The sequence below is a fragment of the Carica papaya genome, chromosome 1 (assembly GCF_054855325.1).
Source record: "Carica papaya isolate Zhongbai chromosome 1, ASM5485532v1, whole genome shotgun sequence".
In the NCBI taxonomy this organism is placed as follows: domain Eukaryota; kingdom Viridiplantae; phylum Streptophyta; class Magnoliopsida; order Brassicales; family Caricaceae; genus Carica; species Carica papaya.
In genome coordinates, this window is record NC_142309.1 from 6,753,433 (window position 1) to 6,777,503 (window position 24,071).

General features: G+C 34.5%; 4 protein-coding genes across 8 annotated transcripts; 2 read left to right on the forward strand and 2 right to left on the reverse strand.

Moving 5' to 3' along the window:
• Window positions 1-1,296: 1,296 nt before the first annotated feature.
• LOC110820158 (uncharacterized) lies at window positions 1,297-4,099 on the forward strand. The gene has a single exon (XM_022049582.2). It carries the CDS (start codon window positions 2,112-2,114, stop codon window positions 3,735-3,737), a length of 1,626 nt encoding a protein of 541 aa, XP_021905274.1. The 5' UTR covers window positions 1,297-2,111; the 3' UTR covers window positions 3,738-4,099.
• A 602-nt stretch (window positions 4,100-4,701) lies between these two features.
• Window positions 4,702-17,042, reverse strand: LOC110820116 (Glycosyl transferase, family 35). 4 transcript variants are annotated; one of them, XM_022049512.2, is made up of 16 exons: window positions 16,895-17,042; window positions 16,422-16,785; window positions 14,834-15,069; window positions 14,648-14,749; window positions 13,851-14,027; window positions 13,437-13,712; window positions 12,756-13,027; window positions 11,754-11,871; window positions 11,254-11,667; window positions 10,998-11,150; window positions 10,272-10,400; window positions 9,703-9,939; window positions 9,238-9,314; window positions 5,654-5,840; window positions 5,231-5,431; window positions 4,702-5,065 (listed from the first exon to the last, which is right to left on the reverse strand). In XM_022049512.2, the coding sequence occupies exons 2-16, from the start codon at window positions 16,639-16,641 to the stop codon at window positions 4,949-4,951; spliced, it is 2,916 nt and encodes a 971-aa protein (XP_021905204.1). In that variant the 5' UTR covers window positions 16,642-16,785; window positions 16,895-17,042; the 3' UTR covers window positions 4,702-4,948. The 4 variants fall into 4 exon arrangements, with proteins under 4 accessions (XP_021905204.1, XP_021905201.1, XP_021905202.1 ...); XM_022049509.2 differs by having other exon boundaries at window positions 14,834-15,072; XM_022049510.2 differs by having other exon boundaries at window positions 14,834-15,072; window positions 16,871-17,022.
• A 918-nt stretch (window positions 17,043-17,960) lies between these two features.
• Window positions 17,961-20,189, reverse strand: LOC110820256 (epoxide hydrolase 3-like). 2 transcript variants are annotated; one of them, XM_088217007.1, is made up of 3 exons: window positions 18,937-19,884; window positions 18,581-18,822; window positions 17,961-18,465 (listed from the first exon to the last, which is right to left on the reverse strand). In XM_088217007.1, the coding sequence occupies exons 1-3, from the start codon at window positions 19,405-19,407 to the stop codon at window positions 18,204-18,206; spliced, it is 975 nt and encodes a 324-aa protein (XP_088073133.1). In that variant the 5' UTR covers window positions 19,408-19,884; the 3' UTR covers window positions 17,961-18,203. The 2 variants fall into 2 exon arrangements, with proteins under 2 accessions (XP_088073133.1, XP_021905375.1); XM_022049683.2 differs by lacking the exon at window positions 17,961-18,465 and having other exon boundaries at window positions 18,577-18,822; window positions 18,937-20,189.
• A 1,341-nt stretch (window positions 20,190-21,530) lies between these two features.
• On the forward strand, window positions 21,531-23,523 carry LOC110820292 (calmodulin-binding protein-like protein). Its single transcript, XM_022049736.2, has 2 exons — window positions 21,531-22,299; window positions 22,392-23,523. Exons 1-2 carry the CDS (start codon window positions 21,670-21,672, stop codon window positions 23,205-23,207), a joined length of 1,446 nt encoding a protein of 481 aa, XP_021905428.1. The 5' UTR covers window positions 21,531-21,669; the 3' UTR covers window positions 23,208-23,523.
• The last annotated feature ends 548 nt before the right edge of the window (window positions 23,524-24,071 follow it).

Genomic DNA, 24,071 nt, shown 5'->3' on the forward strand with positions numbered 1-24,071 from the left:
CATGGCCAGCCTGTTGGCTGAATATATCTATACCAAACGTGAAGCAACAATCCATTATCCCTCCCCATTAAAATAAGAAAGAATCTCATACTCTTAAATTGATATAAATTTAAAGAATTTTTAAGATATATTTGTAAATTTACACTTAGTTTAACTATAAAATAACAAATTTTTATAAAATAATAAAAATTAGTTTTATATACAATTTGACAAAAAAATTAGATACGACATAAAATTTTATATCGTATTATTTTTTATTAATTTTCTAATAAAATGTACGTTGTCTTTGAATTACATAAAATCTTAATATTTAAATTATACCATTGAACAAAAGTTTTACTTTCTCTAATCAATTTAAATCTCATTACACATGCAACTAAATAAAGAAATATACATATTCTAGTGTATATAGTTATAATTTTACTAATCAATTTAATTTTTTTAATAACAATAATATTAAATAACTTCTCAAATATTTTGGTAAAAAAAAATCAACCAATTTAACAAGTCTTTGATTACTTTGTACTAATTAAAGAAATGTGAACTCTCCAAATAAAAAAACCCATTTGATCTTTCCATAACTTGTTCATGAATCAAGTGCCCCATAAACACACCCATGTGGAAATAATTGTTGGGTTTGATAATTAACTAATCAATTGGGGTTAGAACTTAAAATACTTCATCCATATTTACAATTAAAAAAAAAACTGAGCAAGAACTTGATTAAATATGCCTACATAATTTCTCTGTTCCTCTCTCTCTTTTTTTTTTTTTTTTTTTGTTTGTGTACATTTTGAGTTTTTAACATTTGATTTTTTAAAATACCCAGAATTAAGTTGTAGGAGTTGGTGAAAAGTCAAATCAAATCAAATCAAATTGATTTGAAATTCCCATGATTAATCAAACTCCATCTTCACTTGTCAATCAACCATGCTTCTGTTAGCACTTGATTGCTTCTCTTTCCAGTATCAGAAACTTCTAGTGAAAGGCTTTCTGTGTTTTTGTCAGTCCTTGCACTGCTGCTGCTTAGCAAGACAAAAAACACAGTTCAATCCACTGTGTTGCTCATACCCATTTCCTCAATCATAGATTAATTAATTCTAGTCGTCTGATCAAATTTGATGGGTCCCAATTGTCTTTCATATGAGTGCACGTGCTTCTTTTCCTCCACTTTTCTTTTTTTTTTTTTTAAATAAAATAAATAAATTTTTTGGTAGAGAAGAACTTTTGCACTTGCTTGTGAAGCTGAATGGATTAGATACTCTCAACTTCAACTCACTTTGATTCTTCTTTTGCTCTTTTTAATCTTTTCTTCTTCTTCCAGTGTTACCATGTTCAAAGAATCAAGACTTAATAATCCAACTAATTAATTAATCTCCAATCTGTTTTCATGTTATGTAAATGGCTACGTTCATGATTATTTGGCAAATGGCTAGATAAGCGGACATAAGATGGATCTTGATTAATGGTGGCGAGTACGGAAGTCTTATGTACACGAGCGAGTGAGAACGCGTGACAACTGGTATTAATAATAGCGTTGCTTCCATGCAAGGATTTCTCCTGCCAAATATAGAGTATCTACCTGGTGTAGAGAGAGACAGAGGGAGAGAGAGAGAGAGAGAGAGAGAGAGAGAAGCAGAGCAAAACAGAGGGCGATATAGAAGGAGAAAGAGATCCTCTCTTTATCTTTTTTCCTTTTATTTTCATTTTTGTTTCTGTTTGGCTCTTCGAGCTAGCTATGCCCTACTTCCGAAAAGCAGCAGTTCTACCACCAATCACCATCACTTGCATCTTTTTCTCTCATTTTAGGAGTAGTAGCCAATCAGAGTAGAGTCTTTCTTGCGTGGGTTAGGGTGTTTGGTTATGATTCAATCTTCTTCTTGATCGAGCCTGTAAAAACCAATGCTGGTTTTTCTTCAATCATTTGAAAAACCAAGGATTTGCGTGATCTGAGATCAGGCACAACTTCTTTCTGATTTGGGTCTTCATTGTTCTTCTTCTTTCTTTCTTGTTTTCCCTCAAGAAGTTGGTTCTTTTTTTCCTCAAGAAAGTTGAGTTTTGCTTCGTTTGTGACCTTTGTTTGTTCGTTTTAGGTTTGGTTGTTTGTGGCGATGCAGAAAGATCAAGAGGAGAAGAATTATCCCTGCAGGTTCTGCAACAAGAGTTTTCCCACTGGGAAAGCTTTGGGGGGTCACGTAAGGGGTCATTTGGCTGCAAATTCAATCAAAGACGAAGAAATTCACAATAAACGCAATGTGGGTTATGCGCTGAGAAAAAAGTCTCAGAAATCTTGGAAATTTTCAAGCGCCAATCATAACTCTGGCTCTGCTTCTTCTAGTACAATCCACGAGAATACGTGCAAAGTTTGTGGCAAAGAATTTGGGTCAATGAGAGCTCTGTTTGGTCACATGAGGCATCACTCAGGAAAAGACAAGAAAGGGTTTCATTGCAAAGAGTGCGGCCAAGAGCTTCAGTCTTTGAGGGCTCTCACCAGTCATGTGACATTGCACCTTGGGGTTCCCAATGAATCAAGAACTAGTTCCAGCAACAGTCTGATTGTAGAGAGCTTAACATACAATGATACCGCGAATCTGGCTCAGAGAAAGAGATCGAAGAGAATGAGGTACAAGAGTACTCCTACTTCTTCATTTTCTAGCTTCAATGAATCTTCTTCTGTGACTGAGATTGAGGAAGAAGTAGAAGATGTTGCTAATTGTTTGATGATGTTATCTAAGGGTGTTGGCAATTGGGGTAGATTCAATTTTGTTTTTACGCAAAATAATTTGATCGGGGATTCTCCTGGTAATGTTTCTCTGACTTCTGAGGCTAAATCAATCTATCAAAATAAAGGAATCCAGAAGAATGAAAGTAGTTTTGCTTGTGCTGATGATCAGATTTTCAGGAAGAGGAGACTGAAAGAGAAGTTGGGTTCTAGTGTTCCAGATTCTTTTAATGGTAACGGGGATAAAAAGACTAAGGAATGGATTGAATTTGGTGTTGGAATTGAGGAGAAGAAGCCTGAACTGGAAGTTCCCATGGAGATTTGCAGAGAACTCGAGATGCCTAATTTGAATGATGATGAATCAGGATTTGTCACGTATGATACTGAAATAGAGAAAAAAGTTCTCAGTGAAATGAAATTGAAGGATTCAGTGAAGTCCAGCTCCTGGAAGGATGCTGGATTTGATTACTATGATACTGAATTGGGAATAAATTCTTTCGGAAAGACTTTATCAAGTTCAGAATCCGGTATACTGGATGATTCCCGGAAGAAAGCCGAATTTCAGTGCAGGGTCTGCAATAAGGTGTTCCACTCTTACCAAGCACTTGGAGGCCACCAAACACTTCACAGACCAAACAAGGCCTGCATTTCTTTAAAGATTGATAATGAAAAAAATCTGCAGCTGGAAGTTCTTCCTGAAATTGAGATTAGTGGAAAGTTTGAAGCCATTGAGAATTCAATTGGGCAGGAAATCAATGGAGGAACTGTGAGATTAAGGGAAGGTAAAGAGCACAAATGCCCTGTCTGTTTCAAGCTCTTCACATCAGGCCAAGCTTTGGGAGGTCACAAGAGAGCTCACCATTCCAAAAACTCGAAAGCTAGAGGGGAACAAGTCGCGATGCAGCAAGATTTTTCCGGTGTCCACAGCGTGCTTGATCTTAATCTTCCAGCCATGGTTGATGAGGAGGGAAATGGTGATGTTTTGGCTTCAAACCAATGTGGGTTTGAACTTTGAAATGAAGTCAAACATGGGGAACTGAGAAATTCTGATGCAAGATCTGCATTTTCTGTAGTTTCCGAGATTCAGACAACTAATACTTGGTTACAGCTTAGTATTTTCAAGTGGAGCATTGGTTTGTAAATTTTGATGCTGCAATAGGACAGTTTGGTGCTTTTATCTTTTTTTCTTTTCTGTTTTGAGGTTTTCTTACAAAGAAAAATCAATACATAGGTAGAGAATATGAAGCAATGTTGTTGCTGATGTTGACTGAATTCCTGAATTTGATCAAGTTCATTAGTTGAAGGAACATATAAGAAATTAGTATACCATCTTCAATCGGAGTTACCAGGATTAATCAATTTTCATCAACTTTTTTTTTTTGTTGTTGCTGGATGCTAAGTATTTTTTTTTTTAGGGTTTCTATGAAAGTGTAGGGTGTCAAGGTGAGTTTGAGTCATTGACTCTGCAATCTGTGTTCAGGTATGTTATTGTACATTGTGTTATTTTTAATGTGTATGTTAATTAATTAATAAAATATGTAAAATTTTATTTAAAAAATTAATTAATAATAAAAAATATATATTAAAAAATTTGCCATGTAACCAAGATCCTAATTATATATCATATATTAACCATTGTAAAATAATATTTTATCATAAATTTGTAAAAGTAAAATTACCACCCATATTATCATCTTTAGTTAACAAATTATGAGAATGCCATATTTCTATATTTCATTCTTATAAATCCACCATGAATTCATGAAACAAAAATATGAACAGAATTATTTACCAATCCATTCATGTTCCACAAATATTTTCTAAAAGGCAAACTTTTTGCTTAATATGATTGAAAACTGAAAACACTTATTAACATTGGCGGCAAAGTCTTAAGAGTGTCTTTATGACTGTACTTGTGCTAGAGATCGGAAATTAATTTAAAAGCAAACAACGACAATAATCATAATAATAGCAAGCAATGGCATAAATCAATGAAAATGACTTTATATTTTATTTTAGTTTTTGGGTAAAAGTAAAAACCCCTTATTTTTCATTTTCATATTATTACATAAAATGTTATTGATTTTACAATTTTCTTAAAACGGATTATTGATACTACATTTATCCCATTTGAAATTGTATTTTTTTTTTTTATTATTTTATTAAACATATGATGGAAAACATGGTGGCTGCAGCACAAAAGGCCTCGGTGGGAGATCTCCACTATCATGGCAATTCAACAGGTTTAATTTTCCATATGTCCCTAGCATATTCATGAATGGTTCTGTCACTGCTGAACTTCGGTGAACCCGCTGTATTCAAGATTGACATTCTTGTCCATTTCTGCCAAAAAACAGTTATTTAAGAAACATAGAAAGAGTCGGAGAACTGCCAATATAAAATCAGAAATGATAGACATATACACACACATACATACGTGTGCGTGTCTGTGAGCAAACGTGTAATCATGCAGAGGGCATAGACATAAAATGCATGCATATCACTTACCTCTTGATCCCGATATGCCTCATCAACCTTCTCTTGGCATTCTATATAACTTGGGAAATCCTTGCCAACGAGGAAATAATCTGCACGCCCAAAACCTTCATTTCCTTCCAATGAGCCGATCAGTTCATTATAGTCATATGGGCCAAATACACCACTTCTGACAAATTCCTTTACTTCTTCAAAACAAGGATCCGGAACAAACTACATGGAAGACCAGGTAGGTTAGAGAGAAATTTTTGAGTGCCAATAATTAGGACATGTCAAACAATCCAAAATGCAATGTTCATCATCCCCGTATATACTTTAACACTAACTCTAACTTCTGCTAAAATGGACTTCGTTATGATGGTGTAATGCAGCATAAATATTCTATAAGAATTATTGAAATTGCCAGAGAAGGAAACCACATCTATGTTGGCATACCTTTCCCTCAGCTCTTTCTTTCCTGAGCCCTGCAATCTCGTTAGCTTTAGCACCAAAGAGGAAGAAGTTCTCTTCTCCAACCTCTTCACGTATTTCAACATTGGCACCATCCAAAGTCCCTATTAATATGCAACCATTCATTGCAAACTTCATGTTGCTGGTTCCGCTGGCCTCCATTCCAGCAGTACTGCTCAGATGAAATAAAGGAGAGTGAGCATAGAAGAAGGTAGATGAGGTCAGGTCTATTTCTGAGTTCTGACATAATCACTAATGATATCCATGGATTTGTACTGATTCTATTTTTTAATCATGCATGCATAGCCAGCTTGCAGCTTAACATAAGTTTCAAGAAGAGTTTGATTCAACCAATATAGACAAAGATAATCTCAATATAAACATCTGAACCATTTACATAAGAAGCTTTACGTTGCTTCCAAGGCATGCAGTGAAAATTCAACCGGAAATCCAGAGCTCAGCCTGAGCAAGGAGAACGCAGGATTAAAAACTATATTTTAGCTTCAAACTGAGCTGAGCTCTTGCAGATAAAGGGGCTTAAATCTTCAGATCTAACTAGTGAGTTTGGGCTACCTAGAACTTCAAAGGAAGTCCATACACTCGCTATAAAAATAACGCACATAAAGGACTAACTAACGGAGCATTGACCAGAGTCCCATGCTTAGGAAGAAAAGAGAACAGAGAAAGGAGGAGCTGGGGAGCTTGAATTCAGTTTAGCTATGCCCGGTCTCCCCTCTTTCCTGTACCAGGCCTTCTATTTGTAACATAGAGGGAGGGACTGTATTTATTTTGGCATTTCTTTAGCCTTCAGGATGATCCTTTTTCTTTAAGTAAAAAAAAAGTACCGTCCTGAATGCTAGAGAAATGCCAAAATAATAGAAGGTCCCTCCCTCTATGTTAGCAGATAGACGGCCTGGTACACGAAAGAGGGGAGACCGAGTTCAGTTTAGCTACAAAAAAATATGAAGTGTACAGAAACGCCAAAATAAATAGACAGTCTGTCCCTCTACATTAGCAACTAGAAGGCTTGGGACAAGAAAGAGGAAAAGAAGGGGTAATGATTCTAGTCTAACATTTGATTTACATCTATTATATGCTCATTTTATTCCAAAGTCTTAATTATTTTGTGTACAATTTTAGTCTTAGTTTACATACTTGACATAGAAGTAACTCTACTTATATCTTTAATTCCAATAGAGTAGATCTATATTCTCATTTGTTAATGAAGGAATCAAAAAATACCCAACTTGAATTGAACATCAAATTATCTCAGAATCACAACAATACATTTACTTTATATACCAATTCTTATTTCATAGAATTGAAATTTGAATCAAAATCGATCTAAGAGTTGTTACTTATTCTACGTTCTTTTCTCTTTGACTTGAGGTAATTCGATAACTAGCCTTATCGTTTTCCTATTATTTACTACAATTGCCACTACTCTGGTATGTATACTAACCTTGTAGAATATACATTTCTACATCTAGTTTTGCTGTCATGGTTAATGGCAGTCCATCAAATTTTTTCACTGCTTCCAAAGGCTTGAGACAAGGTGATCCCCTTTCTCCTCTCTTTTTCATCATCGTTATGGAAGGTTTAAATAAATTATTAGAAAAGATTAAAGAATTGCAACTATTAAAAGGTATCACTGTTGGCCAACAAGAGAACCAAATGGAGATTACCTATCCATTTTTTGCTGATAACACACTCATTTTCTGTCAACCTGATATTTACTCCTTAATTTTCTTATGATGTGTCTTACTCTGCTTCCAAACAGTATCAGAACTGAAAGTAAACCTACACAAATTTGAGTTAGCAGTTTTGGGCATCTCCTCAGGAGACATAGTTGCCGTTTGTTAGGCTGCAAATTATCTCATCTCCTCATTACTTATCTTGGTGCTAAATTCAAAGATAAAAGCTGTTGGGATCTGATAATGACATGTTTCATAATCGTCTTACAAACTGGAAGAGGAGGCTCTTATCCAAGGGAGACAGACTTACACTAATCAAAAGCACACTCTCAAATCTTCCCATCTACCTTTTATCTCTACTTAATATTCCGAGTACTGTTGCCAACAAACTAGAGGCCATACAATGCAATTTCTTTTGGGGTGATGGTGACAACAATAACAAAAACCTTCATCTTGTAAATTGAAAAGAAATCAAGAAACCATTCAAAGAAGATCAACTGGGTCTGAGATCAATTGACAAACTAAATAAAACTCTAGTTGAAAAATGGATATGGAGATTTGGAATGACAACAACGGCTTTTGGAAATCAATCATTATGAGTAAATGGTTCAATGGTGACTGCAATGATAACTCTAAAATAAAAAACAACAGTTATGACTCTAGCTTATGGAGAGGTATTTAGAATCTAAACAACCCTGTTCGTCATAATTCTAGGTGGAACATCGACAATGGCACTAAAATTCATTTATAGAAAGATATTTGGCATGACAGAGAAGCATTCCAATCAAGATTTTCAATGATATATGCGATTGTTAGATACAAAAACATTTTAGTAAAAGATGTTGTTGAACAGAATCAATGACATGTGATGCGTCTAGAAACTTGCAAGATTGGGAAATTGAGGAATATGAACATTTGCTTCAAACTCTGTTTCACATCCACCTAAGTGACAGCAATGACAAACTTATCTGACAACACACCAAATCTGGTAATTTCTTAGTTAAATCCCTGTACAAGACTTTGGTTGGCAATAATCTACAAGAACAAACAAAATTTCTACCTAATATTATTTGAAAATCGGGTGCCACTCCAAGAATTTCTTTTTTTGCATGGGAAGCAGCAAATGGCCGCATTCTTACGTTAGATAATTTAATGAAAAAAAGCTTTACAATTGTCAATAGATACTTTCTCTACAAAAATAGCTATGAAACGTGTAATCACCTACTCCTAGAATGTTCGGTCTCTCACAACCTCCTTATGGGCCTTTCTTGGGTCAAATATAAATCAATTTTGGATGAGCTACTTGCATGGGAAGGATTGAGCTGTCATAAGAAAACTTTTAGATTTGTCGCTCTCACTATATTTTGGGTCATTTGGAAGAAAAGAAACAATTGTACTTTCGAAGAAAAAAAAAAGTCGACTTCAGAATCATCACTGACAAGTGATTCTATTATTTCGGATCCACTATTTTAAAACATGACATCGAATGCTTTGATGATCTCATTTCTATAGTCAATTGTTTAACAATCTTTAAATTTTTTGTAGATTGGCGGTGCCCCCTTGGCACCTTCACCTCAATACAACTTCATACTTTTATTTCAAAAAAAAAAATTATTCAGTAAACACCCACGTAGCTACTTAGCTGCGGACCAGGAAATAACAGTAACACCATAGATCAGATGCAAAATTGCTGCTCAACTTTCAGGCCAAGCAGGTTTGACATCTGGCTCAGACAAGTTCAAGACACGAATATTCTGCTGCAAACGTGAACAGTAGCCTAAGCACTTTTCTGGTTCTGATCTTCCTTAGCACTTCCTATTCAAAAGAAACTATTTGGAAACAATGTAGCCATAACCATTTCTAAAATTAGAATACCTGATATGCTGTGAGAGTTCACTTGCTGGTATAAGCAATTCAGCAACACTGACATTATAATCAGGGACAAAAACAACCTGAACAAAAACAAAAATTATTAAACTATCTTCAACTAAAGAAATACAAGAACTGCTCATATCGGGTCCTTTATAATTTAATTTCAGTAAAATTCTAATAACAGAAAGACATTGAGAACACAGTCTTGTTGGTCAACAAAATGCAAACATGTGATAATAAACCTTAGGTGACAGGCCTGACCAATTAACTGGATTTGGAAGGAGACTTTATGTATGCAAAAGTTACTGGAACACCATTACAAAAAATTCAGAACAACATAACTAATCAAACAATAGTTCATAACAATTAAGAAAATAAGTGGCAAGTCCTTCTCTCAATTTTTTTTGCCTCCCTCCTTCAGTAGAAGACTCTAAAGATTTCATTACTCATTTAGCACCAAAACCATACCTTAAGTAAATCACCTATTTCAGGATCATGATTAACTGTAGCCCCAACATCTGTAATGAATTTGACAATTCTCTTTGCTTGCACGTAGGTAGCAAATGCTTTTCCCCCAAATATACAAACACGCGGAACAAACTTTTCTTTCCTTTCCTCAGCAGTCATTTCTTTCATCACTTTGTAGCGGTAAACAATTCCCAAGATATTCAGAAGTTGTCGCTTGTATTCATGGATGCGCTTCACCTGCAGTTGCTCATTCCAGCATGAAGCAGGTTATTTATAGGTAGCGACACTTAAACTGGAAGTAGACTAATTAACTTTTATTTGTGACTAAGAATCCAGTACAAAGGAGACCTAACCCATCCATGATTCATCTTAAACATTAACCATTTCAATTCAACTTGCTGCAACTTCAGCATTGGACTACAGGTTGCCCATTAAATTTCACTATTAACTTCTTCTTTCTGTCTCATTAGCAGGAAAAAAAAAAACTCATTTACTGCCATCTAATGGTAAAAGATTGTATTTCTAGTCACCTTTTCACTGAAACAGCAGTAAAGTATAAAAGAACTAACCTGGATGTCGAACATTGCATCAGGGCTCACAGAATACCCTGTTTTTTTTTTCAGAAATGATGCGACCTTCATTTTGTTGCTCCTTTTTGCCGCTCTCCACTGGTTCTGGAGATCCTTGTTGTCTGCATACTAAAAACGGATACACAAATCTGATTAAGGTGTGCAGAAATAATAGTGTAATCTTGATTATTAAAAAATAAAGCAGAAAAAAAATATTTGCAGTCAGTCATTTACAGACAACAAACATATAGAAAATAGGCTTAGAAAATTTAAAAATGACAATTCCAACTTTAGACAGCAGGAGCTTTGATTATTTTGTTTTAGAGCAGAACATCCACTATATTACTCTCAAATAAAAGATAAGTTACTTGAAACAGTCCGAAAATCAGGCTTTTGTTGACTTCTAGGTTTCCAAGATGCAGGAAATCAGATGAGGAATCCAAGGAACCATTACTTAAGCTGGTTGTCCTTCAATCCTCCAACAGACATGCCTAGTATTTCAAGTGAAAAACTAGGCAGGTCAGAAACATATTTCCACACAAATGTCCTGGTCAAGCCATATCCAAATATTGATTTTTACGTTTCTTAACTTCCCGTGTGATTAAGTCACAAATATCATATGCATGTGTGAGCACACAGGAGTCTATGTCTCTGAATATCTATGAATAGAACGATTCAGATACACTGAACAAGAAGATTTTAGGAAAGTCAGATATCATTGGTTACCTTTTTAAGTTCAGACAGCATTTCAGTGTTTAAGACCCAATCTTCTGTTCCTATCCAATCAGTTATAATTTTACTTAAATCTGGATTGCAAAAACGGATCCATCTCCTTGGCGTGACACCGTTTGTCTTATTCTGAAACTTCTTGGGCCACAACTGCCGTGTTATAGCACAAAAATTAAATACAGTAAACATTTTCTTGACATAGAAATTCCACGTTACTACATAAAATAAATTAATAAGTCTATAATATACTCACCTGAAAGAATTCATTAAATACTTCATTCTTTACTATCTCACTATGTATCTCGGCAACTCCATTTACAGCATGACCACCTACAACACACAGGTTAGCCATTCGGACCAATTTTGGTGGTTCTGGTACTGGAATTGGTTCCGGTTCCGGTTTGGTTTCTGGTTCCTGCTCCTCTTCCTGAGTGCCTCCATTTTCAAGTTTGTTTTCTTCACTCACTAGATTGACCTCCTCTTTTGATTCTTCAGAATTATCAGGCTCCTCATTGGGGACAGCAACAGTACTTTCTTTAGGTTTTACAATCAAATCTGCAAAGGCGGCAGGCAAATCAACATTTTCTAAGATTCTCATCTCCTTTAGCTTTTTCTCCAGCAAGTCAGAATCCGCTATGCCATACTCAGAAACAATGGTTTGAATAAACTGTAAACATGTGGACACAGAAATTAGATTTACAACTAATACAGACAAGTCCAAAAGAAAGAAGGATTCATCAATTCGCAAATTACCTCTTCATCAATCATTTCTATGATCTCCATGTGTCGTGGTAGCAGTTTCTGCATTAGTTCTAAACTCCATTTCTCCAATGCCTCTGGCAGAACAGTATGGTTTGTGTATGCCACAGTTCTAGGAGAAAGATGGCAAAATGTGAGGAAATCAAGTCGCTAGAATTGGGTTAGTACACAGAAACATATAAATATAAATACATGTAAAAGTATAGTAACAAGTTTACAGGAATACCCATCCACATAAACACAGTCAGGTCCACATAACCACATAAATTAAGGTGCACACAAGCAAACATGTAAGGAAAGAAGTGGAAGAGAAACATAAGCTTGGTCAATTAACTGCAGTTATCAAAAACTTGCATAAGCCAGCAGCAGGCAAGGTATGTCATACTAAACGCAAACGGTAAATACAGAGCGTCATGAATGTTAACTAAAACCCCAAGTTAATAGAAAAGGTATCAAAGAATATGAAGCACTAATAATTCTATATTCACTAAATCATTCAAGAATCAGTGGAAGCTTCTGGCTTTTTAGCCAAGGAATGGATAAGAAATGGGGGAAAAGAAGACAGTCCAGTTGTTAGATCTCAGGTCTCTTCATCATCCTAACAGCTCAAACCATAGAGTACATTTTTTATTCCTTGGGGAAAAAAGAAAAAAAAAACAACACCAACAAGAAACTGTGAGAATATATGTGTGTTAAAATAGAAAAATAAAATCTATTAGAGTACAAATAATTGGATCATTCCTATTAACTTAAGTCTTTGAGAAAATCAGTTCAGTTTATTGTTTAAGATGGTATTAAAGTTAAGGGTCTAGTGTTTCTTATCCTGGTTGTCATGTTTCCACTAAAAATTAATCCATGCTTTCAGCTCGTTGGCTTACACTCAAAGGGAGCGCGTTAGAATATAAATGATCAATTGGACCATTTACAATCAACTTAAAATTTTTGGATAATTAGGTCAAGGTATTATTTAAGAAAATCAACCATGGCAGGGAATACCTCTGAGTGATATTCCAGGCATCTTTCCAACTTAAGCCCTTTACATCTATCAAAATTCTCATAAGCTCGGGGATGCAGAGAGTAGGGTGAGTATCATTCATTTGCACTGCAACCTTCTCAGGGAATTCTTCCCATCTAATATTAGCTCCAGATCTTCTTTCAAAACGTGCAATGATATCTTGGAGAGAAGCTGAGCATAAGGTGTATTGTTGCTTCAAACGCAGGACCTTGCCCTCAAGTGACTCATCCCCAGGGTAGAGTACATAGCAGATCTAAAATCAAAACAGACATTATGAGTTTGGAGGACATACTCCTTAGAAGGTTAAGGGTTTTTCAGAAACACAGCCAGCCACCATAATATCAAGACATCTGTAAACAAAGCCCCTCTCCAGGAGGCCCCAAAAAAAATTGTCATTCTGTTTGGTGTCATTTTAACCTGGAAATATGAATCTGTTCAACTTGTCCCCAACCAACAATGTACTTTCTGTCACCCAACCCCCTCCAAGGAAGTGGTGAAGTTAAGGAATTCAGCAAAGGAAGCTGTCTCGACATCGTGAAATATCAAATCCAAGAAATATCTTCATTGATAAAATTTCAACCAGATGTGCATTGGTGGCTACCTGATTAATTTTTAGGAGCTAAGTTTGAGTCTAATGAATGTAAAAACTAACAATTCCAAACCTTTTCAGCATTAAATAAGGCCCCTGCAGACTTTGTGTGCTCTCCAGCATTAAAATCCTTTAAATCAAAATCTTCTGAAGTTGCCTTAGTTGACCAAAGTCGCAGGTTGATAGTAGTTTTAGTATTATATCCCGGTATTGGAACATCATAGGCAACAGCCTGTATATCTTCTCCTCCAATCCAGTGTCTTTTACCATCTGATCCTGAAACAACCTTACCATAAAACTTTACAGGGTATGAGACATTATTTCTCACTATTTCCCATGGGTTGCTCATCTACAAGAAGAAATATAAAAGTCAACAGGGAGGACTATGAAAAACACTAAAATGTCAGCAGTAACAAACTTGATATATGCCTACAGAAATACAATAGACAAGTCTAAGTCAAACATATTGAAGAAACAAAAAAATAACCTCAAGCCAATCTTCTGCAACTTCCTCCTGCCCTTCTTTAGTTATTCGCTGTTTGAATAAGCCATATCTGTATCTAAGTCCATAACCCCATGCTGGATAATTTAAGGTCGCCAAAGAATCCAAGAAACAAGAGGCAAGTCGGCCAAGACCACCATTTCCAAGAGCAGCATCAGGCTCCTATTAATAGCCAACCAAAAAACTTAGCAGCTGGAACAATTCAGACGCATATATGCATTCCACCCATATGCACAATACAGAGCAAACAAAGAAAAAGAATGACCTGAGACTAATTCATGATGCAAACAATTTCAAAAGTTCATATATATGATCACAATATTTGAGGCAACTGCCAAAACATTGAAATGAACACAACCGGTTTGCATAAGGGCGAGGAAAATGAAGGATTGATTACCAGTTCTTCTCAAACAAGATTTATATTGGGGAAAAGGGAACAAAGGAGTTTTTGGGAAGCACTAGAATGATAATGACATTAATATGCTTCAAAAAGTTTGAATTACTTGATGTATCCTTCCACAAAATTGAAAACAGTGGTCCAAAACAAAGCTAATCACAGTATAATAAACTAAAAGCATATCTGAAAGTTTAATTCTGCGGCATTCTTATTTTTATTCTCTGCAGTAATTATCTTACCTCAGAGTCTAAGCTTAAACACTTTTCTTCTCTGAGAGCACGACATTTTTACTAACAGAATAGTATTCAAAAGCAGATTACAGACGGCAAAACAAGGACTCCTGCATAGAAGTCAGTTACCAGATATTTTTGTTAAGCAATCTCACCTGGCAAGCTATGGCTTCTAAATTATGTCCTAGCTTTTTCAAAGCCTCAGCATAAGCACCAGTGAGCCCTAAATTTCCAACTGCATTCAACAGGGCCCTACCCTACAACGGCACACCATGATGAAATGATATCAGAAAATGAATTCTTCAAATAATGAAGTGTCACATGTAGAAATTCATGCAGACCTGTAAAAACTCCATGGACAAATAGTATGCCTGCTTCATATTCAATTTATCATAGAAATCATATGTAGCATTCCAGTTAATGATGAGAGTATCACGAACACTTTGTGCAGTCGCAAAGAAAGCCTTTGGCAGTTCAAATTTCTCTGGGGAAAACAATGGGGTGAACTCTGAATGGTATTTGATACTGGAGGCTATGGATGTGGCATCTGGTGCAAAAGGGCTCAGATTGCTAGGAGCTTCTACATCAAGATATGCAGATGCAAATTAATTGGGATTGAAAATCTTATAAAAGCAATCAAATATTTATACAAGGAAAAAAAAATGAACATCTTGCAAAACCAGACAGTAAATGGTGTTTGGTGTTAAATACACAAAATTAAAAAAATATATATATTATGGATTATTTTTCTTCAATAAGTCAGAGTTTCACCTGTATTGAAGATTAACTAATCTATGATGTCATAAAAAAATTTCATCAAATATCTATCAGTTCTGTGTGTGTGAGTGTATGTGTATCTTTCACCTTGAGTTTGTTGCATGCATAGATGCATGAGTTTGTGTGATTCTTTACAAATTGAAAATCAAAGAGGGAGAGGAAAAAATCCTGTTATATTTCACATCCTAATCCAACAAAATGATTGTCCTTATCATCCTCCAATCCTCACAAGGCAACATCCAAATTATTGCTGTTGTAACGTACCAAATGTTGACTATGAGAAAGCCGTGATACTAGATTCTTCTTCCTTTGAATCAAATAACACAATAACTGTACTTTAATTTTGAGTAATTCATACATCCATTAAGTAAACAATATATAAATATATCAAAATATAATATAAATAATATTCAAATAATAATACATATAAAAATATAGTTCGACTCAAACTCATAATGTCTTATAAAAAAGATGACGTACTAATCATTCAACTAACCAGTTAAGCAAGCATCCTTTAGTTAGTTAAACCTGACTGTTATGAAATAATTGAGTAACATCAATTAAGCAAAAGCTTAAATTAGTAGAAAATTATATAATCTACCATTTATATTCTAATCTGTCGAGTCATTATGAAAGTCACGCGACGATTTAAATGTGAATACCATGCACAGGGCTGCTATTATGTGCAATATTATATTTCCTTACCTCTGATATCGATTATAAGTTTAAGGTGATTAAAAAAGTTACAACCTATTATCTATATTCAATTGTCTCTTGTAATTTTATTTTAGTGCTCTTTCCACAGTATGAGCTAAGCATGCAAAAGCAAATTGTCAGATAACAAATACCAACAGCATACTTGGAACCTATTCATGCAATCCACCGACAATGACCATAAAAAACAGAAAATGTGCATAACTGAAACGCCACATTCATTCTATCCCACGATATTTGAAGACAACAAGAGAAAGGCAACACCAATGATCTAAGTTAAATACAAAATACAAGCGTTCATGCAATTAACTACAGAGAAAAAAAAGTTAAAAAAAATAACTAGATCTCAAACTCCAGCGAGCATCACATTTATATTTAAAACGACAGAAGAGCAATAAGAGAAATACGAAGAGAATGATAGAACGCAGAAAACCGTACCTCCTTGTTCAGTTACCGAATCCTTCAGCTTCTGCTTCGGCTCACTCGAGACACACTTCACCAGAAATGTCCTCCTCAATGGCGGCAACCTTGCGGTCCTCACGAACAGCAACCTAGATTTGCTACTCCTGTAACCGCAATCGATCAATCTCGAAAAGGAACTAGAATGCAGAAACGTCTCTGCTCCACTCGACGTCGCGCAGAATCGCGAAGTAGCCATTTTCTCCCTTCCAAACAAGCAAAAACAGAACACAACCTGTCTAGATCAAACCTTCCGGGAGATAGAGAGACTTAGTAGTGATATTTGCAATCTCACTCTCTTGACTTCTCGAATTCGTTATCTGTTCTTACGGAGCTTCCACATCTAATAAACAATAAAAGTTCACGAAAATGAGAATGATAAATATCGATTCGAGAGCATTATTAATTAAGAATAGTAATATTATTACTACACTCGGTGAGAGGTAGAATACGCTGTAGGTAGCTTCGATGGCCACTCATTGGTTGATATGGGACGAAACAAGTGAATCAGGAGATGTAAAGCTGTTTGATTGATTCTGATGGGGGTATGGTCTTCGGTACAAGCAGAGAGATTTTTTGGGGAAAGCGACAAGATGGAGAAATCATGTGTTTTCTTTTTTATTTATTAAAAAAATTTCAAATGACACTAACAAGTTAGAGCCACCGTCAAGTTGTCGAAAACTGATTGGTCCACATGCCATTTGCTCCCCATCGTCCACCTGTAAGCTTCTTATTGGTTAATGCTGCTAAACTTAAGGAGTAGTCACGTGTAAATTAATCTTGAGTTTCCACCTATTCCGTGTATACATAGATATATCTAAGAAAATTATAATTTTATGTAAATAAAAAATTTAAATAGCATAGTATTAAATTATTAAAAAATAAGAAAATTTAAACTATAACAAGGCCAATAATAAAAATAGAACTATAAATTTATTATCTGATTCATCTTCAATAATCATATATTATAAATAATTAAAATTAGTTATTTATATTCGGTGACAATTAATTAATTAGACGAAAATACTATCACAGTTTAATTTTTAATATATTGATATAAAATTTTGTATCATTGCAAAGAAGATTTTGTATATGTACTGTACTTGTAAGGTTTAGATGCTTATATATCTGTAATAGTGACAAAAGTTCATGTTTATATCATAATAATAAAAAAGATTACATATTTTCAGAGCTTGTTGTTAACAAATTATATATAATATATAATTATAACATATAATAAATTTATTCGAGTTAGTGTTATTTGTATAATTAATATATAGAATATAATAAAGTTGGTCGAATTAATGTTATTTGTTTATTAATGTTGTATAAATTTAAAGAATGTTTATGATAATCTTAAATTATTTGATAAATGTAATTTGAAAATAACGTGATTTATAAAATTATAGATACATTTTATATTACCACATGATATTATATTTTCTAAACATATAAATGAAATATAATATACACGAGATAAATTTAAAAAAATTAATATTTAAAGAAAAGAAACAGATAAGTTAAAAAGAAATTTATTTGTTGGTTAATAGTTACATCAAATACTTGGTGCGTAGATGCAACTATGATTTATCATATTTCTTTTTATCATATACGAAAAATTGCATCGATTAAAAAAAATAATTGGCAATTTATTACATTTAAATATAAAAGTTGATAAGAATTGGAAAAAAGAAATCCTAATTAGCTACTTAGATTTCTGAGGAAAAAAAAGAAAGATTAAAAAAAGTTTGAGGAGATAATTTAAGTTGTCATGACTTGGAACTTGGCGATGAACTGATGAATTTGAGTGGTTATTTCTTTTGGTTTCTCTTCCATGATGAAATGACCTACTCCTTCCATAACCATGACTTCCTCAAGTAATGGAACATCTTTTTTGAAACCACCATTATCTATATACTCTTTTATTACAGGAGTGGTATAAACTGAGTCAAGATCTCCCACGATGAATTTTACTGGTACTTTAACTTGTGTTTGATTCCAAGGCGATGTTAGCTCCCAATTTCTGCACCCAGTAAAGAAACATCCAAATAGGTTTCAACGTAATGGATCACTTGGGTTTGTGAATGAAAAATAATTTGTGTTCTAAAGACTTTAAAAAAGAATATAAAAAAACTTACAAATCCATAGCTCGATAGTAGTTCAATCCTCCAGTGAAACTTTTTTGCTCGAATTTAGTAACATAATAGCTAAGATCCTCTTCTGTCAACCAGGGAAGTAAGCAAATTGGAACGCCAGGATGTATGTCGAAAGGATTCTTTTTAGGTAAAATAGGAGGTCCTGGATTTCGACCTGTCAAAATTTTTTCCAACACTTGTCTTGTTCCAGCGCGAACTATCTGTTTTTCAATCTTTCCAAGTTCCTGACATACGTATTTTAGTTAATAATGGTGAATGTAATATTAATCATTGATACGTATAATTAATTACTTAATCATGATTGACCATGTTTAAAATAGTAACAGGAGATATAATACTTGAAATCTACAAATATAGTAGTCATCTCCAAATTGAGCTCTCATGGCTTCAACAGGCTTCATGTGTGGATTCCTCGGCATAAAGGGTACGCTTAAGCACACAAAGGCCTTCACTCTTTCAGGCCTAAACAAACAAAGATACCATGCAACTATTGCACCCCAATCATGCGCCACCACAAATGCCTCTTCTGCACCTAAAACATTAATTAAACCTACAATATCACCAACTACGTTAACACAAGAATAGGCAGAGATGGAGGTGGGAGCTTCGCTGTCGCCATAACCACGAAGATCAGGAGCAACAACATGGTAACCAAGAGAGGATAAGTCTAGAATCTGATGTCGCCATGAGTACCAAAGCTCTGGAAAACCATGGAGCAACAAAATCAGAGGACCTTCTCCTTTCTCTGCTATGTGCAACTTTATGTCGTTCACCTCCACAGTCCTGTGCACCACACCTTCTAATTCCATAGTCTTTTTGGCTTCAAATCACACAAGCAAGTTGGATGAAATCTGATTGCTAGCTAATAATGATGAGTATGGAGTGCTAGCATACCAAGAGTATTTATACTGTCAATCTATGGGAGTTTATTGGAAATAAATTTATTTTCCTTTTCTTTGATGGATATTTTGTTTCCTTTTCTGCATCCAGTCCTCACAACAAAAGGATATTCATCACTTAAATTTTCCTACTCTGTTAATCTACTTATCCATAATGACGTGATTAATTTTTACTTTCCTTTTTGGTTGAACTTTCTTTTATAGTTTCCTCTCATATCATTAAAACGTAATTATCCAAATTAAGAAAATTTGGTTCCCTGTTTAAATTACTTTCCTTTTATGACTTCTTTTCTTAAATTATTAGGTACGTTTCTTTCCTTTTCCAATTCTCACTTATGATCTACATATCATATACGTAAAACTAAATTTGGAAATTTCAGCTTAGATTAATTTTCTTTCACCACAGGTACTAACAATAGGTTGGATATTATAATGTATTACGTATGGATTATAATCTTAAAATTTAATTATATCGTAGTTAACTATTATTTTTATATTTAACATATAACATTAAAAAAATAATTAGTTTATTTACAGGCTTTTTTCATAAACTTAAAATGTATATTGACCATCTTCTCTAAAAACTTGTTTGACATTAAATCAGTTCTTTGGGAATTTGCAACTGATAATTTTTGAAAGGGATTTCAATCACATAATCTTCTACGAAATCAAGAGTTGGAGATTACAGGAAAAATTACCTGCCAGATGAATCCTAAGCTCCTTCCTGACTTCAACATGCAAAAATTTGGTAATTCTTCACTTCCATTCCTCCTCTGTTTTTCTCTCCTCAAGCTTTACCGGGCGGATTGAAGTAAATGAGCTCGGAAATTATCGGACTCCTTTAATCTCTTAATTTTCGTTCCTTCGATCTTAGTTGTCGTTCGTTTCTGTAAGAGATTCGTCTTATCGAATCAATTCGATGCCTTCAAAGCACCTAATTATTCCAGATTCCTCCTTCTGAAATCCAAATTTCAATTTGATAATTTTATTTTTCTTGTTATATATATGCATTTTTCAAATCTTCTTACATGATAATACAATCAATTTGCTTCTGTAATAAATCATGCAAGAAATGAATTCCAATGGAAGGAATACAAATGTAGATTCCTCTGCAATATATTATTTTTCAACTTTTAAACAATTTTGAGAAAAAAAAAACTGTATATCTTGAATATATACATATGTACACACACACACACACACACACACACACACAAGAGTAACAAGCCTACAAGAAATCTATTACAATAAAAAAACTGATGCATTCTTAACATAAAAACTCTCAAAAAATTTCTAATCTCTTTTAAAGAATTAATTTACAAATAAAAAATATACTTATAACTAAATTGAGGCTTATGAGAAGAGAATAAGATTCTTCTTTTGTATTCAAATTTAACAATAAAAAAATTATCTAAAATTTATTGAAAGTAAGTATTTATATGTGGAAAAATAAAAAAAATGATGGGTGAAATTTTTTTTAAAATTAGATATAACACTTTAAAAAAACTATAGATACATTACCAAAAATAAATTTTTTTTTTATAAACGTTGATCGTACATACTATATATTTTGACACTTATCTTAAAAAAAAAAGTAAAATTTTTAAAAATTATTATAATATCTAATTTAGTTTACTGAAATCACTTTTAAAAACTTTTGATAATATTGTTATTTAAATTATTTCTTATTCTTCTTTAAAATTACAACTTGAATCTCCCAATAATCATTACAAAAAGATAAAAGTCACAAAATATTTTTCCCACAAAGGATATAATAATGGTTTGGTCCAAACAAGTCATGGAGCCACCCTTAGCACTCTCATTAAAGATATATATATATGTATATATATGATAAAAGAGGATTTTACCAAAATCAAATTTTCTTTTTTGGGTTCTAAACAAAACACCCAATCAAATACTTATAGAATTCTAAACAGTCTATTCTGGATCGGATTGTTAACACAAATATATACTAATTATATGTAAGGACATCATATACAGTGGCATACCATTGGCTCAAGCCAATTGTATTTTGGATCACAACATAAAAAGAATATAATCAATAATCAATCATCTCCTCCAGATTTCATATTTACGCCTTTTAAACTGATTCATTATTTTCTTCATCTAAAACCCTTGATTCCCCTCAGATCTCTCCCTCACACCACATCCATGGCTTCTCGCCACCACCACTGTCATCTCAATCCTCTGCCCTGCACCACCACCAACCCATGCTCCTGCAACTGCAATTCCACTCCCTGCTGCAATCACTCTCAGCCTCACCACCCATCAACACCACAACTGGACCCTCTTCTTCATCTCCTTGCCTCTTATCTCCTCCAACAACACCCTCCTCATCAACCCCATCCTCATTCTTCGCTCGCAGACACGCGACGGACCCAGATGAGCGATCCTCCAAAACAGCGGTTCCATCAGCGGAGACAACAATTTTTTCAACAAGAAGATAAATGCTGGCCCCGACAACAAAACCCTTTTGATCTCTCTTCTCTTCTTCACCGGATAAACGCTCTCGAGTCCTCTCTCCACCATTTTTCTATTTCCCCGGATGATCGTTGTGCAGCTCCGTGCTCGCTCAGGGACGTGGCGGCTCGTGTTATTCAGACCCATTTCCGTGCGTTTCTGGTTCGGAGATCGAGAACCCTTAGACAGCTTAAAGAACTTGCGGTTGTCAAATCCAGCTTCACTTCCCTCAAATCTTCTGTTTCCAATAAAACCCATTTTGATTTTGAAGCTGTCTCTCGAAAAGCCATGGAGTTGCTTCTTAAGCTCGACTCTATTCCGGTTTGTTACACAATGGTGCCTTAATCTTCGAATTTCTAGACCTGTTTTTTTTTATTTTTTATTTTTTATTTAATTTGTTAGTTTGTCTTCAGGGCGGTGATCCAATGATCAGAGATGGGAAAAGATCCATCAGCAGAGATTTAATCAGGTTTTTGGAGTTCATTGATGGGTTAGCCTCGAAAAGGCATCATCTTTTGTACAAAGCTGCTAAAAATGTGAGATATGTTGATAACAGCGGTAACAAGTCTAGGGTTTTGGGGACTAATTATGATGGGGGCAGAAGAGAAATAATCGAGAAACTGAGGGGAAGAGTAGAAAAGATTCGTGGGTTTTCTTGGGTTTCTAGAAATGAGGATGGCGAAGAAGATGCAGAGATTGAAGGGTTCCACCAAGTGATGAGTGATGATGAAGAGAACCCTAGGATTTCCATTAGTGGAAAGAGTGGTCTTGCCAAAAATGGAAATAGGGTACCGGTCAAAGGACATGGAGGGCCCTCTGGAGTGAAAAAAAGTGTGAGCTTTGCAGAGAATGAAAACATGTATAGGGTTTTTTGCAACGCCTCAAGTGGAGATGATAATTCTACCAATTCTATCAACGGTAGCGATTTGAGTGATGACCATGGAGAGATGTTGGAGAATCAGTGCAGTGAAGTGGAAGTAATGGGAGTTTTAGCTAAGGAGAGTGAGAATGATGAAGAACCTCAAAAAGGCGGTGGAGGGTCTCCACAGAGTAGTGATGAAGAAAGAAGCCATTGGAGGAACTTGAGCACTCTCAGTAGAAGAAGTGAAATGAAGGGAGAGTTTCAGGTTCAAAATGGTGGTTTAGTGTTTTCCGCTCCCTTGCCCGTGAAGATGGAGACGAGAACCGATTTGAAGAAACAGAGGAAGGCTGTGAAGATTATCACATGAAAGGCCACAAGAGATCAAGTTTTCCTATTCTGCAAAAGAACAAAATAAAAAGAAAGAAAATTTTTGGTTGCTGGGTGAACGTTTTTTGGTGTCTCAGATATTGTCATTGTTAGTAAAAGGTCGGCACTTTAGGCTTTTTTGCTCCCTCAGGATCTGTAAACAAATGCTCCTTGTGTTTTGTTTTCAGAGATTAGATTAGTCAGCCCGGTGAGTCAATTCTGTAACTTGGTCTTGCAATTCATTGATGTTAACTGAAATTTGAACCAATGATTTCCTGCGATTTGCATCATAATATTAGTTGGCCAGTATTGACTCCTATTACAACAATTAGTTTCCGATAAAGAGACCGACTGTGAAATGACATGTAGAGCAGATATTACAATGTCGACACAATATACCTGCAAAATATGTCAATGCTTTAAATGATGAATTTTTCCAAGATTATGATGTCTCGAGGACTCTGTGTTGGTTAATGGTGTAGGACAAATAAAATTGATTTGTCCAATTAAGTATTTCGAGAATAAAAATTTAGACATTACCTAAGGTTTTTTAAATATCATATCTATTTAAACATCATATTTAAAAGTTTGATTGGATCACATAATTAAAAAACTGAAATTTTTTTAAAATATTATTAAATATTTAAATAATTAATAAATAAAATTGTAGAACTATTCATAAAAATTTAGTGCTACCCCATTCTGCGTCGGTTAAGCTTTTAAATTTCTTCATCTTGCAAAGGAATAACAGGAGTGAAAGAGTCTAGCATACGATAATTTGTATGTTAAAAACGAGTATGAATTAGGAAAAGAAAATCAAACAATAAGTCATATTAGATCCAAGAGAAGCAAAATAATAACTATC

Bases quoted from the DNA above. Each gene is read 5' to 3' on its own strand.
- LOC110820116 (XM_022049509.2), bottom strand. From the start codon at position 16,641: ATGGCTACTTCGCGATTCTGCGCGACGTCGAGTGGAGCAGAGACGTTT. The intron at 15,073-16,421 runs GTACGGTTTTCT...ATCTTGATGTAG, and splicing joins TTCGGTAACTGAACAAGGAG to AAGCTCCTAGCAATCTGAGC. The intron at 13,028-13,436 runs GTTTGGAATTGT...TTTTGATTTTAG, and splicing joins CCTTATTTAATGCTGAAAAG to ATCTGCTATGTACTCTACCC.
- LOC110820292 (XM_022049736.2), top strand. From the start codon at position 21,670: ATGGCTTCTCGCCACCACCACTGTCATCTCAATCCTCTGCCCTGCACC. The intron at 22,300-22,391 runs GTTTGTTACACA...GTTTGTCTTCAG, and splicing joins TTAAGCTCGACTCTATTCCG to GGCGGTGATCCAATGATCAG.
- LOC110820256 (XM_088217007.1), bottom strand. From the start codon at position 19,407: ATGGAATTAGAAGGTGTGGTGCACAGGACTGTGGAGGTGAACGACATA. The intron at 18,823-18,936 runs GTATTATATCTC...TACGTATGTCAG, and splicing joins ACTATATTTGTAGATTTCAA to GAACTTGGAAAGATTGAAAA. The intron at 18,466-18,580 runs GTAAGTTTTTTT...TACTGGGTGCAG, and splicing joins TACTATCGAGCTATGGATTT to AAATTGGGAGCTAACATCGC.
- LOC110820158 (XM_022049582.2), top strand. From the start codon at position 2,112: ATGCAGAAAGATCAAGAGGAGAAGAATTATCCCTGCAGGTTCTGCAAC.